Source organism: Phyllobates terribilis, unplaced genomic scaffold (genome assembly GCF_046119375.1).
Source record: "Phyllobates terribilis strain yellow unplaced genomic scaffold, ASM4611937v1 Scaffold_4__5_contigs__length_816908805, whole genome shotgun sequence".
Taxonomy (NCBI): Eukaryota; Metazoa; Chordata; class Amphibia; order Anura; family Dendrobatidae; genus Phyllobates; species Phyllobates terribilis.
The window spans coordinates 270,407,644-270,423,172 of NW_027362764.1; the positions used below are offsets into that span (position 1 = coordinate 270,407,644).

Consider the following 15,529-nt stretch of genomic DNA (forward strand, 5'->3'; position numbering starts at 1 on the left):
AGCATTCATTTTATCATATCATGTACTGAAAAATGTGAAAAAAAAAATCCAACAATTCTACATCTGTTTTTTTTGGATTGTATTTTAAAGGCATAAATGGCATGGCAATATGAATTTCCAGCTAACTCATTGTGAAACAGTGCAACATTTTTAATGAAACATAATTGCAAAAATGATTATTACATCCAAATAAATGAGTATTTTTTTTTTGAAACCGCCAAAAAACAAACAAAAACAAAACAACTCCTTTAAAGAAGTTGTCCCCCTTCAGAAAATGTTTTTTCCCAGCTGAAGTTTGCTAAAAACTACAACCAACCACACTTTACTCACCTTCCTTGGGTAAAACTCTACCACTGCTCTTGGTGTCTGACAGCCAATCAGTGAGCTCAGTGCTTTTGAAGTGGGTGTTCCATCTACACGAGCAAAGGCGCTGAGCTCACTGATGGGAAAAGGAAGGTGCTCTCATGAGTCTTGTGTCATGCCAACATTAAAGCATCCTGAGACCATTCATGTGTTGGGTTGCTTCTCATTCATGGAGTGGGCTCACTTACAATTTTGTCTAAGAACACTGCAATCAATAAAGAATGGGATCTAAACATCCACCAAGAGAAACTTCTCTCAATCATCTGGGATTAATTTGGTGATGGACAATGCTTTTTCCAGCATGATGGACCATGTCACAAAGAAAAAGTGATAAGTAAGTGGCTCTGTGAACAAGACATGAAAAGTTTGGGTCCATGGCCATGAAACTCTCCAGATCTCAATCCCAAAGAGAACAAATGCTCCGAGCACAGATTAGACAAGGAGTTGACATCAGTCAGGATTTGGCCCAGATGCTGATATCCAGCATGTCAGAGCAAATTACAGAAAAAAAAAAAACGGTCAACCCTAAAATATTGAGTCTGGGCACAACTTATGAAATGCTGATAAGTGTACACCAGTAACGATAGAAAAATCAACTTAAAGATCTAAAAACGCTGAAGCAAACTTGTGAAAATCAAACTTAGGGTCAAGACTGTTGGCCAGAACTATATTTCAAAAAGTGCATAAAAAAGTAGAGTTTGTCCTAGAAAAACAAAACAACAAGCCTTCACACAGATTCAAAGAAAACGTTTGGTTACAAATATGGTGACGCAAAATACATTTTCACTTTGTAAAGGTAATAAAACACAAAAAAATAACAGACTTGAATGGCACAATGAACTAAAAAAACAACCTACACCAGGATAATTCACATGTATCGCACTAGTTTGGCTGCTCGTAGACAGTGTTTTTTTACTCCATTTATACTTGTTACACCAGACCAGAAGACAAGACAATGCCTCTTACCATATTATTGGACCAAGCAATAAAATTTCCCCTCCATTTAATGTTGGTTATAGTCCCTTCTGCTTCATGTAAAATCGTGGTCTTCCATCGGTTCAGCCAAGTTCTCTCATATAGGATCAGCTATGGAGGCACAACGTGAGAGTGAAGTAAATCAAGTATCAGTACATGCTCTTGTGGCCGATCCGAAAAGGAAACAGACAAAATTGCAATCTAGCGGTGACTGTACTCTAAAGGGCTCAGAGATCAGTTTTTGACTGAATTCACACCTATGTTTTGCCTTAAATGGGTCTTCAATTTGGAGAAAAATAAGGAATATTCTATAATAAAAGAATAATTACTTAATCTGTTAGATCACCCTCTACTCCAGTGACTATAATAATTTTTTATTATTATTTTATCATATTCTTTACTCTTAGCCAAGTTTTGCAAAATCCCTGTAATGGATCTGCGTTTTTTCATGATTTTGACTGATATAGATGAAACAACTATAACATTTTTACTCTCTTTTTTTAAAATTTTTTTATTTATTCTGACTTTTTTTTACTCCCAGTGACTCATGGGCTTAAATGATTAGAAACATTTACTAAACACACAATAAGGTTCATTTCCATATTCATTTTAAATGAATATTAACCCACCACAATATAATGTAAAGCATTACATGCAGTAAAGCAGTTTACCACAAGATGGCGCCAGAGCACAACAATTAGGCTCCAATCTGACCTGCACAGTAGTGCTTGGCCATTTTCTATGCAGCACATAACATTGCAAACCTGCAAGGGTAACATCTTGTAATTTTGTTTCTTTGTCCTACTGAGCTCATCTTGTGGGTGTACTGTAGACGGTACTTACACCCATGGGTGCCTGAGCAAAATCATTACTGTGCAAATGACTTTTGGTCGGATCTTGTGAACTAAGGTTTTAAAATATCTGTTCCATTTCACAGGGGTCATGGACAGAGGACATTTAATGCAAATTGCTAAAGTGTTACTACTCTAGAATTACAAATTGACTGAGGGTAAACTTAGAAGAAGGAAAAACAGGCTGTGCACTGCCAAGGAATAAAAATGGAAAATTAACCTTTTGAGGTGGCAAATATAGCAAAAAAAAAAGCATTGAAAAGCCAAAGTTAATTGTTGCCCCAATGGGACAATGATCCCTCAGGACTATGTCAGAAGGTAATAGAGGGAGAAGGTGTTATACAAAGTGGGATGAATACAGTTTTTATATTTTAATTTATAAAATAATGCCCAAAATATACAAACACATTACACTACACATTTCACAATACACAAGGTCCTCATAATAAAGCAATACACAATGTCATGCCCACTTAATAAATTTAAAAGAAAAAAAATCGGAAAAATCCACACCAATCTGAAGCAAGATTCTGGATAAATTCTCATGCAAGCCATGCAATTTACTGCACATCTGTCAAGAATTTGGATGCAGATTTGGCGCGGATTTTTAGGGCATTGCACATTGTAAAATCCACACCATAAAATTGACACATTGCAAATGTAATATCCCCCATGAAAGTCAATATCCGCCATTTGTGAATAATGTTTGACCAAATCACATCCAATTTATTGGCACTGTAACACAGAAGATTTTTCAGATGGAATATCCACAGCATAAACGCTCTGTGTGATCATACATTAACATAATATCAGCTCAGTGGCTAAAGAAGAATTTGTTGAAGTTAAAGGGGTTTTCCAGGCATCTAATACTGATTAGGTACCCTTTACATAGGTGATCAGTATTAGATTGGTGGGGGTCCGACTCCCAGCAACCTCACCCAACAGCTACTATTAAATCCAATGGCGGCCGGATGTAAACACTGAATGGTACTGAACAGCTCAGCTGTGTTCAATGTTTAATGATTGTTGCCAAGTGCAGGAGATCAGCTTCTATTCAAGAGAGTAAGAATTCTTCATAGGTGCCGTCATGGCCGAAAGTGTTGGCCCCCTTGAAATTGTTCCAAGAAAATGAAGTATTTCTCCCAGAAAATAATTGCAATTACACATGTTTTGTTATACACGTGTTTATTTCCTTTGTGTGTATTGGAACAACACAAAAAAAAACTGAGAAAAAAGGCAAAGTGGACATAATTTCACACAAAACCCCAAAAATGGGCCGGGCAAAATTGTTGGTACCCACAACTTAATATTTGGTAGCACACTCTTTGGAATAAATAACTGCTATCAATCACTTCCTATAACCATCAACAAGCTTCTTACACCTCTCAACTAGAATTCTGGACCAGTCTTCTTTTACAAACTGCTCCAGGTCTCTCATATTTGAAGGGTGTCTTCTCCCAACAGAAATGTTAAGATCTCTGCACAGGTGTTCAATGGGATTTAGATCCAGACTCATTGCTGGCCACTTCAGAACTCTCCAGCGCTTTGTGTCCATCCATTTTTGGGTGCTTCTTGAAGTACGCTTGGGATCACTGTTCAGCTGGAAGACCCACGACCTAGGATGCAAACCCAGCTTTCTGACACTGGGCAATACATTGCGACCCAAAAGCTTTTGTGCAAGGCATCATGAAATCTGAAGATTACCAGAGTCAAGACACCCTGTGCCAGAATCAGCAAAACAACCCCAAAACACCTTTGAACCTCCACCATATTTGACTATAGGTAGTGTTCTTCTCTTCGTAGGCCTCATTCCGTTTTCAGTAAACAGCAGAATGATGTGCTTTACCAAAAAGCTCCATCTTGGTCTAATCTGTCCACAAGACTTTTTCCCAGAAGGATTCTGGCATACTCACGTACATTTTGGCAAACTGCAGTCTAGATTTTTTTTTATGTCTCTGTGTCAGCAGTGGGGTCCTCCTCGGTCTCCTGCTATAGCATTTAATTTCATTCATATGCCGATGGATAGTTCGCGCTGACACTGATGCACCATGAGCCTGCAGGACAGCTTGAATTTCTTTAGAAACTGGATTGAAGCTCCTTATCCAATATTTGGACTATCCTGTTTGCAACCTTCCATCAATTTTTCTTTGCTGTGCACGTCCAGGGAGATTAGCTACATGGGTTGTAAACTTCTTGATTATGTTGTGCACCATGGACAAAGAAACATCGAGATCTCCGGAGATGGACTTGTAACCTTGAGATTGTTGCTATTTTTCAACAATTTTGGTTCTAAGTCATCAGACAGTTCTCTTCTCCTGTTTCTGTTCTCCATGCTTAGTATGGCACACACAGACACACAATGTAAAGACTGAGTCAACTTCTTTTGATCTGGTTTCAGGTGTGATTTTCATATTGCCCAAATCTGTTTCTTGCCAAAAGTGAGTTTGAACAGGCATCACACGCTTGAAACAAAGTTGTTTACCCACAATATTGGATAGGTGCCAACAATTTTGTTCGGCCCATTTTTGGGGTTGTGTGTGAAATTATGTCCAATTTACCTTTTTTTTCTGTTTTTTATATTGTTCCAATACACACAAAGGAAATAAACATGTGTATAACAAAACATGTGTAATTGCAATAATTTTCTGGGAGAAATTCTTCATTTTCTGGAACAATTTCAAGCAAGCCAACACTTTCGGTCATGACTATATGTATACTCCTCAACATTGGAATTGTAACACCAAGGAAAAGTTGTGGGATTATAGTAATCACAGGATTTATAGACATGTTAGTGATATGCAAATGATGTAAACATGGAAACAACATTTTCAAAACATGTCGATTTATTCATTATTGAGTATGAGAGACGCGCCAAAATTCACGCGCGGCATGTTTAAGTTATTAATGGTTATCTGAGGATTGTTCTGGCACACAGAATGCACTTGGGCAAGCAAATCATCAAGATCCAGAGACGCTGCTTGCCATGATAGCACCTTTAGGCTTACAGGCTGCTTATAGCAGCACAAGCAACATCTGTTTTGGTGTTGTCATGTTGAAAAACTGCTCCTGGGACACTGGAGAAATGTACAGAACCACTGGCTCCACTACCAAATCAATGGAACAACAAACTGCTGGTGTACCTGGAATGAATATACAAAATGCTCCTAAAAGGGCAATGCCCCTCTAGATATAGACCGCTCATTAACGGGTCATTGAAACGTAGCCTTTAATCTAATTTATTAAGATCATTATTTCCACATACTAATTATAATGGGGTAGCAGGTTAAAAAAAATCCTATCTTCATGATAATCTCCCATCCCCCTGATGACACTGATAACTTGGTGAAACATGATGGGGGGGACATATGTTGTGTGTATACTAAGTTTTATACACCCATAGTTTGCCTTATCAATCATAAATTGATGGTACCCCGGGGTGCTATCGCTCCATATACCAAGTCAAGCAGTTGATATGCTGTTCAGAAATCCATTTAGTAATTAATACTGGCAACTATGTCTTTTTTTTTAACCCATTACCCCATTTTGATTAGTATGTGAAAATACTAATCTTAATAAATTAAAGATTTTACTGGAACATTCCTCTTTTAGGGGTACTTTGTATATTATAAATTCATATCCTTCCCAGGTTATATTATCTCTAGAAGTGTGATTTAGATGTTCTACCTGGGATGAAGACTAGAGGTGTCCAGCTATTGTGCACTATGCCATAATCCCGGAAGCAGGACCAGTGGTATGTTTCCTCGTGAGGCCTCTTAAGACAAAACCTGGACTCGTTGCTGAAAAGGATAGACCTCCATTACCGTCTTGCTCTACATCATGATAGCGTTTGAGAGTGGTGGCGTAAGGTCCATGGAACACATGTAGCTGGTCATCTGGCTCATAGGCCAACCACCTTTTGAGAGTTTGTATAGACACTGTTAGATGCCATAGGCTGGGTATGTGATATCCAATTTCATGTGCAGCACAGAGTGGATCAATAATGGAGCCAGCGGTACAGCCATTTCTCCAAAATGTAAAGATGTGTATCCTGTATGTATCAACTAACTTTATCCAAACAAACAATACAAAACATTTGTAGCTACCAGTCACAAAATTATGTACATAGGTTTATTTGTCCTGGTCATAAAGAGGGTAAAATATGTCACTAAAAAAACTAGTGTAGTATGTAATTTGCTTGAAGGAGTGAATTTTTTTCTAAAACTAAAGGATTTCTTGCAACTGATAACTACTTTCCTTCAATGTGGTCTCATTTTCCTGCATAGATTATAGTGCAATTTTTGCTGCATAAGTTACACAAATACATCTTTAGTTTATGACTATGCATATTGATGTGCAGTCATTATTGGACGCTTCAGCAAGAGCATCAGTAAGCAAGGAAACGGCTGAACATAGCGATCTCCTTCCTGATCTCCTCAAACATTAATATACACTAAGCTGAGGCTCCAGGCAAGTGCTGGTAATGTCATTAGATCTTATAGATTGTAAGCTTGTGTGCACGGCCGCACTCCTCCTGTATGAATTGTTCAACATTGTCAGTACATGTCCCGTCTGATTTGTAAAGTGCTGCGGAATATGTTAGCGCTATAGAAATAAAATGATCATTATCTGAAGACCCTGTATTGCATATTACAAATTGTGAAGCAAGAAGACATGATTTAACAGTGGCTTGCAAAAGTATTTACCCCCTTAGTTTTTACCTATTTTGTTACATTACAATCTGTGTTTGAATATTTTTGTAATCCGATTTGTGTGTGATGCATCAGCACTAAATAGTCTAAGTTGATGAAGGGAAGTGAGAAAGATATAGGCATATATTTAATTTATGAAATCAAATAAGTAAAAATTGTCATGTGCATATGTATTAACCCCTTTTACGACGAAGCTCCTAAAAATTTCTGGTACAAGCAATTACCTTCATAAGTCACATGCTTAGTGGAAGGAAGTCCACCTGTGTGTAATCTAAATGTGACATGGTCTGTCAGTATATACACACCTTTTCTGAAAGGCCACAGAGGCTGTAACACCATTAAGCAAGAGGCACCACTAACCAATCAACAACATGAAGACCAAGGAGATCTCCAAACAAGTCAGGGACAAAGCTATTGAGAAGTACAAGTCAGGGTTGGGTTATAAAAAAAATAACCCAATCTCTGATGATCCCCTCGAGCACCATCAAATCCATTATCATTAAATGGAAAGACCATGGTACCACAACAAACCTGCCAAGAGAGGGCTGTCCACCAAAGCTCTCAGCCTGGGCAAGGAGGGCATTAATCACAGAGGCAGCACAGAGACCAAAGGTAACCCTGAAGGAGCAGAAGAGTTCCCAAACAGAGACTGTAGTATCTGTCCATACAACCACAATAAGCCGTACACTCCATAGAGGTAGCCTTTATGAAAGAGTGGGCAGAAAAAGCCCAAAAATTGTAAGGCTCGTTTTGAGTTTGCCAAAAGACATGTGGGAGACTCACCTTCCAACAAGACAATGCCCCAAAGCATACTGCTAAAGCAACACTTGAATGGTTTAAGGGGAAACGAGTAAATATTTTGGAGTGGCCTAGACCAGACCTTAATCCAACTGAGAATCTGTGGTCAGACTTGAGGATTGCTGTTCACCAGAGGAAACCATCTAACATGAAGGAACTGGAGCAGTTTTGCCTTGAGGAATGAGCAAAAATCCCAATGGCAAGATGTGGAAAACTCATAGCGACTTATCCAAAGCAACTTGCAGCTATAACTCCCACAAAAGGAGAAGGAGGCTCTACAAAGTACTGACTTTAGGGGGGTGAATAGTTATGCACACTGAAGCTTCCAGTTATTTTGTCCTATTTGTTGTTTGCTTCACAATAATAAGAAAACAAAATATCAAAATATTCACAGTTACTGATGTAAACCGTCGAAAAAAAAACAAAAACAGTGGCATTCCAGGTTGTGAGGTACCAAAACACAAAAAATGCCAAGGGGGAGGCGCGTGCTGAGGAGGGGGGGGGGGGGGGGGTGAATAGTTTTGAAAGCCACTGTAAGTCACCAAACAGACTCACATACTAAAGGGGTTGTCTCAGGATCTGGTATTGATGATTATGGGTACGTTTGTTGATTTTTTTCTCCACTTTTTTGTAAGTTAAAAAAAACAAAAACAGCGTTTTACAGTAAAGCATGTATTTTTTGATCAGCAGTTAGTTTTTCTGATAATGCAGCATGAAAATTCAATCAATATTGTTTTACCCATTAGGATCAATGATCAATTGAATAAAAAAAAGCATTAAAAAATGTATCAACCACCAAATCAAACTGTGTTTAACGCACGCAGCGTTTTTCCTGCCCACACCATTTCTCATACAGAAAAAGAAAAACTCACTAAACACACTACGTGGGCAGCTGGTCCGAACTATACACTCCCTGATGTTACTAGCAAAAGCAAGTTTGCCCCTGCAGCATTGGCATAGAAATAATGATGAAATACTGATCAATAATACCGACATGTGAATAGAGCCTAATAGACTACAGTGGTGGCTGGTAATCTTAGCAATAAGCAGTAAACTATAACTAAAAATCCATCCACTTTTGAGAACAAAAAGAATGTTTAATAAAGGATAAATTGCTTGTTTTTACAAACACTTTGCATTTTATCCATTTAAGATGGATAAACTTTTACTGAAAAAAACAAATGGTGTGAAACTTAAATAATAACTACACTTTCATAAATCTATAAGACGCACTTTTTTCCTCCAAAATTTGGAGGAAAATGGGGGGGGTATAATATATATATATATATATATATATATATATATATATTATATATAATATTATATATACATACACACACACTGCTCAAAAAAATAAAGGGAACACTTAAACAACACAATGTAACTCAATAACACTTCTGTGAAATCTACCTGTCCAGTAATGAAGCAACACTGATTGTGAATCAATTTCTCCTGCTGTTGTGCAAATGGAACAGACAACTGGTAGAAATCATAGGCAATTAGCAAGATATCCCCTATAAAGGAGTGGTTTTGCAGGTGGTGACCACAGACCATTTCGCTGTTCTCATCCTTTTTGGCTGTTGTTTTGGTCATTTTTTCATTTTGCCATTGCTCTCACCCCCAGAGGTACAGTAGCATGAGGCGGTGCTACAATACAACCCACAGAAGTTGCTCAGGTAGTGCAGTTCATCCAGGATGGCACATCAGTGCAAGTTTGGCAAGAAGGATAGCTGTGTCTGTCAGCACCTTGTCCAGAGCATGGAGCAGATACCATGAGATATGGAGGGAGCCATAAGAGGGTAACAAGCCAGCAGCAGGACCGCTACCTCCTCCTTTGTGCAAGGAGGAACAGGAGGAGCACTGCCAGAGCCCTGCAAAATGACCTCCAGCAGGCCACAAATGTGCATGTGTCTGCACAAACGGTTAGAAACAGACTCCATGAGGGTGGTATGAGGGCCCAAAGTCCACAGATGGGGGTTGTGCTCACACCCCAACACCGTGCAGGATGCTTGGCATTTGCCACAGAACACCAGGATTGGCAAAGTCGCCACTGGTGCCCTGTGCTCTTCACAGGTGAAAGCAGGTTCACACTGAGCACATGTGACAGACGTGACAGAGTCTGGAGACGCCGTGGGGAGCGATCTGCTGCCTGCAACATCCTTCAGCATGACCGGTTTGCCAGTGGGTCAGTAATGGTGTGGGGTGGCATTTCTTTGGCGGGAAGAAAAAGCCCTCCATGTGCTCGCCAGAGGTAGCCTGACTGACATCAGGTACCGAGATGAGATCCTCAGACCCCTTGAGAGACCATATGTTGGTGCGGCTGGCCCTGGGTTCCTCCTAATGCAGGACAATGCCACACCTCATAAGGCTGGAGTGTGTCAGCAGTTCCTGCAAGATGAAGGCATTGAAGCTATGAACTGGCCCACCCGTTCCCCAGACCTGAATCCGATTGAGCACATCTGGGACATAATCAAGAAGGAAAGAATTGTGCAGTGTTAGGGAAGCGCTATATCAACTAGACAGGGAATTAAGATTATAAAACACAAACCTTTTATTGTTTAATACGCTAACGTCTCAACGCGTTTCTATAGCAGAAGCAATCTTCCTCTACCTGAGGAAGATAGCTTCTGCTATCGAAACGCGTTGTGGCATTAGAGAGCGTATTAAACAATAAAAGGTCTCGCTCCATCCACCAACGTCACGTTGCACCACAGACTGTCCAGGAGTTGGTGGATGCTTTACACCAGGTCTGGGAGGAGATCCCACAGGAGACCATCCGCAACCTCATCAGGAGCATGCCCAGGCGTTGTAGGGAGGTCATACAGGCACGTGGAGGCCACACACAATACTGAGCCTCATTTTGACTTGTTTTAAGGACATTACATCAAAGTTGAATCAGCCTGTAGTGTGTTTTTCCACTTTAATTTTGGGGGTGACTCCAAATCCAAGCCTCCATTGGTTAATAAATTTGATTTCCTTTGATGATTTTTGTGTGATTTTGTTGTCAGCACATTCAACTTTGAGAATGAGAATATTTCCTTCATTCAGATCTAGGATGTGTTATTTGAGTGTTCCCTTTATTTTTTTGAGCAGTGTATATACTATGTGGTGTGTGGGGGGAGCAGTAGCGGTGGAGGAGAGGGGCACTGGAGGCAGCAGCCACCTGCTGCAGCCTACACTGTCCCCGCTGCTAAAGAAAATGAATCCTGCTGCTGCCGGTCGATCACGTGTGCCCGCTGTTAAAGGGCATGAATATTCACCCCCTCTCCACGCCCATGGGTGTGGGGAGGCGGTGAATATTCATCCCCTTTAATAGCGGGCACATGTGATCGCCCGGCAGCAACAGGAGCCGCGCTGCGGCTACGCTGTGTGCCGGCTATTAAGGAGCACGAAGTCACTGCTCCCCGCGCACACAGTCCCGGCGTGGAGAGCAGTAACTTCCGGCAGCTGATTTCTCCTTGTGAGTCGCGCATGGTAGTGACGCCATGCGCGGCTCACATGGCGAGATCAGTGTGGGCAGACAGGACGCAGCACTGGAGGAGAGAGAAGAGAGGTGAGTAGGAGTGTTTAATTTTTTTTTTATGTGCAGCCTGATGGGGATTAAAGGGACCATGCATACTAGGATAAGGATGAGGGGGCCATACATACCAGTATAAAGGATGAGGGGCCATACATACCAGGATAAGGATGAGGGGGCCATACATACCAGGATAAGGATGAGGGGGCCATACATACCAGGATAAGGATGAGGGGGCCATACATACCAGGATAAGGATGAGGGGGCCATACATACCAGGATAAGGATGAAGGGGCCATACATACCAGGATAAGGATGAAGGGGCCATACATACCAGGATAAGGATGAGGGGTGCCATGTATACTAAGATAAGGATGAGGGGGATCATACATACCAGTATACGGATGAAGGGGCCATACATACCAGAATAAGGATGAGGGGTGCCATGTATACTAGGATAAGGATGAGGGGGATCATACATACCAGTATACGGATGAGGGGGCCATGCATACCAGGATAAGGATGAGGGGGCCATGTACACCAGGATAAGGATGAGGGGGCCATGTACACCAGGATAAGGATGAGGGGGGCATGTATACCAGGATAAGGATGAGGGGGCCATAAATACCAGGATAAGGATAAGGGTTGCCTTGCATACCAGGATAAGGATGAGGGGGCCGTGTATACCAGGATAAGGATGAGGGGGCCATGTATACCAGGATAAGGATGAGGGATGTCATGCATACCAAGATAGGGGTGAGGGTTGCCATGCATACCAGGATAGGGATGAGGGGTGCCATGCATACCAGGATAAGGATGAGGGGGCCATACATACCAGGATAAGGATGAGGGGGCCATACATACCAGGATAAGGATGAGGGGTGCCATGCATACCAGGATAAGGGGGCCAGGTATACTAGGATAAGGATGTGGGGGCCATGTATACCAGGATAAGGATGTGGGGGCCATGTATACCAGGATAAGGATGAGGGCTGTCATGCATACCAGGATAAGGATGAGGGGTGCCATGCATACCAGGAGAGGGATGAGGGGTGCCATGCATACCAGGACAGGGATGAGGGGTGCCATGCATACCAGGACAGGGATGAGGGGTGCCATGCATACCAGGATAGGGATGAGGGGTGCCATGCATACCAGGATGGGGATTACTGTGCCATGCATACCAGGATAGGGATGAGGGTTGCAATGCATACCAGGATAAGGATGAGGGGTGTCATACATATCAGGATGGAGGGGTGCAATGCATACCAGGATGGGGATGGGGGCCATGTATAATAGGAAGGGGGGGCATATATACCAGGATGGGGGATATTATCAGAATTGGGGGACATTACCCCTATACCAGTGTCAGCATCAAACCCCCCTTCCCCTTAGCACTGCATTGTGACCACAATTTTTGCTTACATTTTTTTTCCTATTTCCTTCCTCTAAAACCTAGGTGCGTCTTATAGTCCAAAAAATACGGTACTTTGCAATATATCTTATTCCAAAAAAATGTCTCATTCCCCTCTTAGTTACTTTTTCTCTGCTGTACCACCCTTTACTCTCAAAGACCTCTCAAATCTGTCTACAAGTCTGTTTTCAGGAAGGGATGAAATGACACGACCTGCCTATAGAAGTCAATGGAGAAGGAAAGGAGAAGGAGCTGGAGGGAAACAAAAGCAGAAGGGCACAATGGAAAACTGCTGAGGCTTGTGGGGCAGGGGAGAAACTGCTAAAATGCACAATACACGTCACAACTGTGTTATATCTCATACTGGAATTTCAGAATTCCCATCGATTGTGTTATAAGCTGCAGCAGAGGTCGGATGTGTATATATCCAAAGAGGAATACCACAGCCCTGCCGGACACTGCAGGACACTGCAAATCAGAGCTTTTTATTTAAAAACGTATTTATTAAAACTTTCTAAGATATATATATATATATATATATATATATATAAAAAACAAAACAACACAGAAAGAGGATAGCACCTCATGTGACACGTTTCAGAGAATTAGAATGCAAAGCAGAGTCGGTGTTCACCTTTAAATTGTTGTATAACCCACCCTTTTATAGGGTAAAGGGAAAAGTGATGACTGCTGTTGTCTGGCGCATTTTTCTTTCTCCAAAAGGAGTACCGTACTGTTTATCAAACAATATTAGCTACATGTTCACACATTGCGTTTTTGATCTCTTGCCAGGAAGGTTTGTTCAGGATTTTGCTTGGTTTTTTCCTTGTTTTTGCTGCGTTTTTTTGGTGTATCTTTCAGGATCCCAAAGTTCAGTATTGCTTCCACCACAGAAGCATGAACACCGGTCACCAATGCAAGACATATGTGAAACCATATTAACCAGAATTTCAAATGTAACAGTAGGGGGAGGTGAATTGTTCAGGAATAGTTAAACTAAGACACTGGCAGTGCACTGAGTTTGTGGGACACTATTTATTTTCACACTATGGTCTGCCATTGAATTGCTCAGGAATTGTTCTTTATCATACCTCAATAGGCCACAGGTACTGTTCAATCTCACACTTTGGACAGCCAATGTTTACTGTGCACACATCACAAATTTATTTAAACTGTACTATCCAAACTACCATCTCAGGTGACCAAGACAAGATGGTGAAATCACAAAAATAAATGCGTTTCACATTCTGCTGTACTTGCTTGTTTTCACTAAAAAAGCAGCAAAACCTGAAAGTTATGTTCTCACTAGGCATTTTTTCTGCGTTTTTTTAACCACCCATTACTTCCAATGGGTGAAAAATGCTGAAAGAAGTGACGTGCTCTATTCTGCAAAAAGCCACGCAAAGCACAAAATTAGTGATCAAATACAAATCAAGGTCTATGCATGAGATTTCTGGAATCTCAGACTTTGCTGGTCCTGTAAAACGCAGCAGAAAATTTGCATAAAAAACGCAATGTGTGAACATAACCATCTAGTAGAAAAAAGACGCTATACTCGGCGCTGTCACTCCAACAGAATGTAGCATTGGTTGAAAGATAAGGTAAAAGATGCCTCGCATATCGGGGATCTGCTCCACTTCGACAGACCAAAAACAAAACATCATTAACACTGGCATGGACAGGTGTAAAACCCCAAAAGTCTCCAAATTTTCAAGCAGTGCTATTTTTTTGTGACAGTTCAAGGAGTTTTATGCCAGAAAACAGGCAACAACTCCTTGATGAATTGGTGACAACACTATTTCTAGGCATCTTTCCCGACTACAAATATTTATGGAATAACCCCATAAAACAGCCTACCCATGAAATCCAACATATTCTGTCTGGTCTCTATATAATTTCTTACCCAAAATTCAAGAATCGGCCCTGGAACGGTAATATGAAACTCTCTCTCTACTTAAACAGAATCTATTAGTCAGTTAATCCACCTCCCCACCCTGCAAATACACATGGACATGCAGGATTTTGAAATGTAATTCAGACACCTTTATATCTTCTATCTGTTGCTGCATTCCTGGGTAATTAATTTAAATTCATATGCAAATGTAGCATTAAGTGCTCAGGGTTTGCCTCTTTACCTTGATTGATAGCTCACTGTCTATGTGATGTTAGGCGCCTTATTTGCATATTTCTGAAAATGCTAACTACACAAGAATGCAGCAACAGATAAAAGTTGTAAAGGTTTTGATGGATTTACATTTCACAGACCTGCACGCCCATATTTGCTGTTTTGGAGGGTTTGACCTCATTGACAGTTTCTCTTTAAGTAGTTAAGCAGCTCTGATCGCTGCTGTTAGAAGCGGATGACAACTAGACAACACACCCACATATGATGTGTCATCCATGTACGTCAAAAGACAGGAAGGGGTTAAGCCTGACAAATAAGACATTTAAAATCCTTTGACTAGCATCTTATAAGTTTTAACTATGAAAAATGGTGCAACGAGTGTCAACATTTGTTTGGGTTAGAGAAAATCACTGCATGGTTCTTCTTACCACTGAAGTTTTCCTAGTACAAAATAGCAGCAGGGACATGGTTAAGTGGCAATGGTTTATTTCTCTGACTTTCCACATTATAAAATGTTCTCTGCTATCTTTTTGACCCAATAATGCTAGAGGGCCAGGCAAACCCAAACGCGCACAACTGTTCATAATAATTACAGAGAGAAAATGTATTTTGCTTGTAGCTTTAAACAGGTCAAGCTAAATCAGCCCAGTCAGTGGCATGCAATTCCAAAAGCATTTACACACTGACATTTCTAAGTTTACAAAACACTGTGTATTTCTTCTCTGGCATTTTGCGTCCCAGAAAATACTTCACCATCATTATCGGGAAACAAAAAAC

The 15,529-nt window shown here is 40.8% G+C and overlaps 1 protein-coding gene across 1 annotated transcript in view; it reads right to left on the reverse strand.

The window, feature by feature from the left end:
• Window positions 1-15,529, reverse strand: part of VPS41 (VPS41 subunit of HOPS complex) — a 308,457-nt gene that overhangs the window by 149,262 nt on the left and 143,666 nt on the right. The window contains exon 8 of the mRNA XM_073678260.1: window positions 1,330-1,449. Coding sequence (XP_073534361.1) covers window positions 1,330-1,449 — 120 coding nt within the window. The remainder of the gene's footprint in view (window positions 1-1,329; window positions 1,450-15,529) is intronic.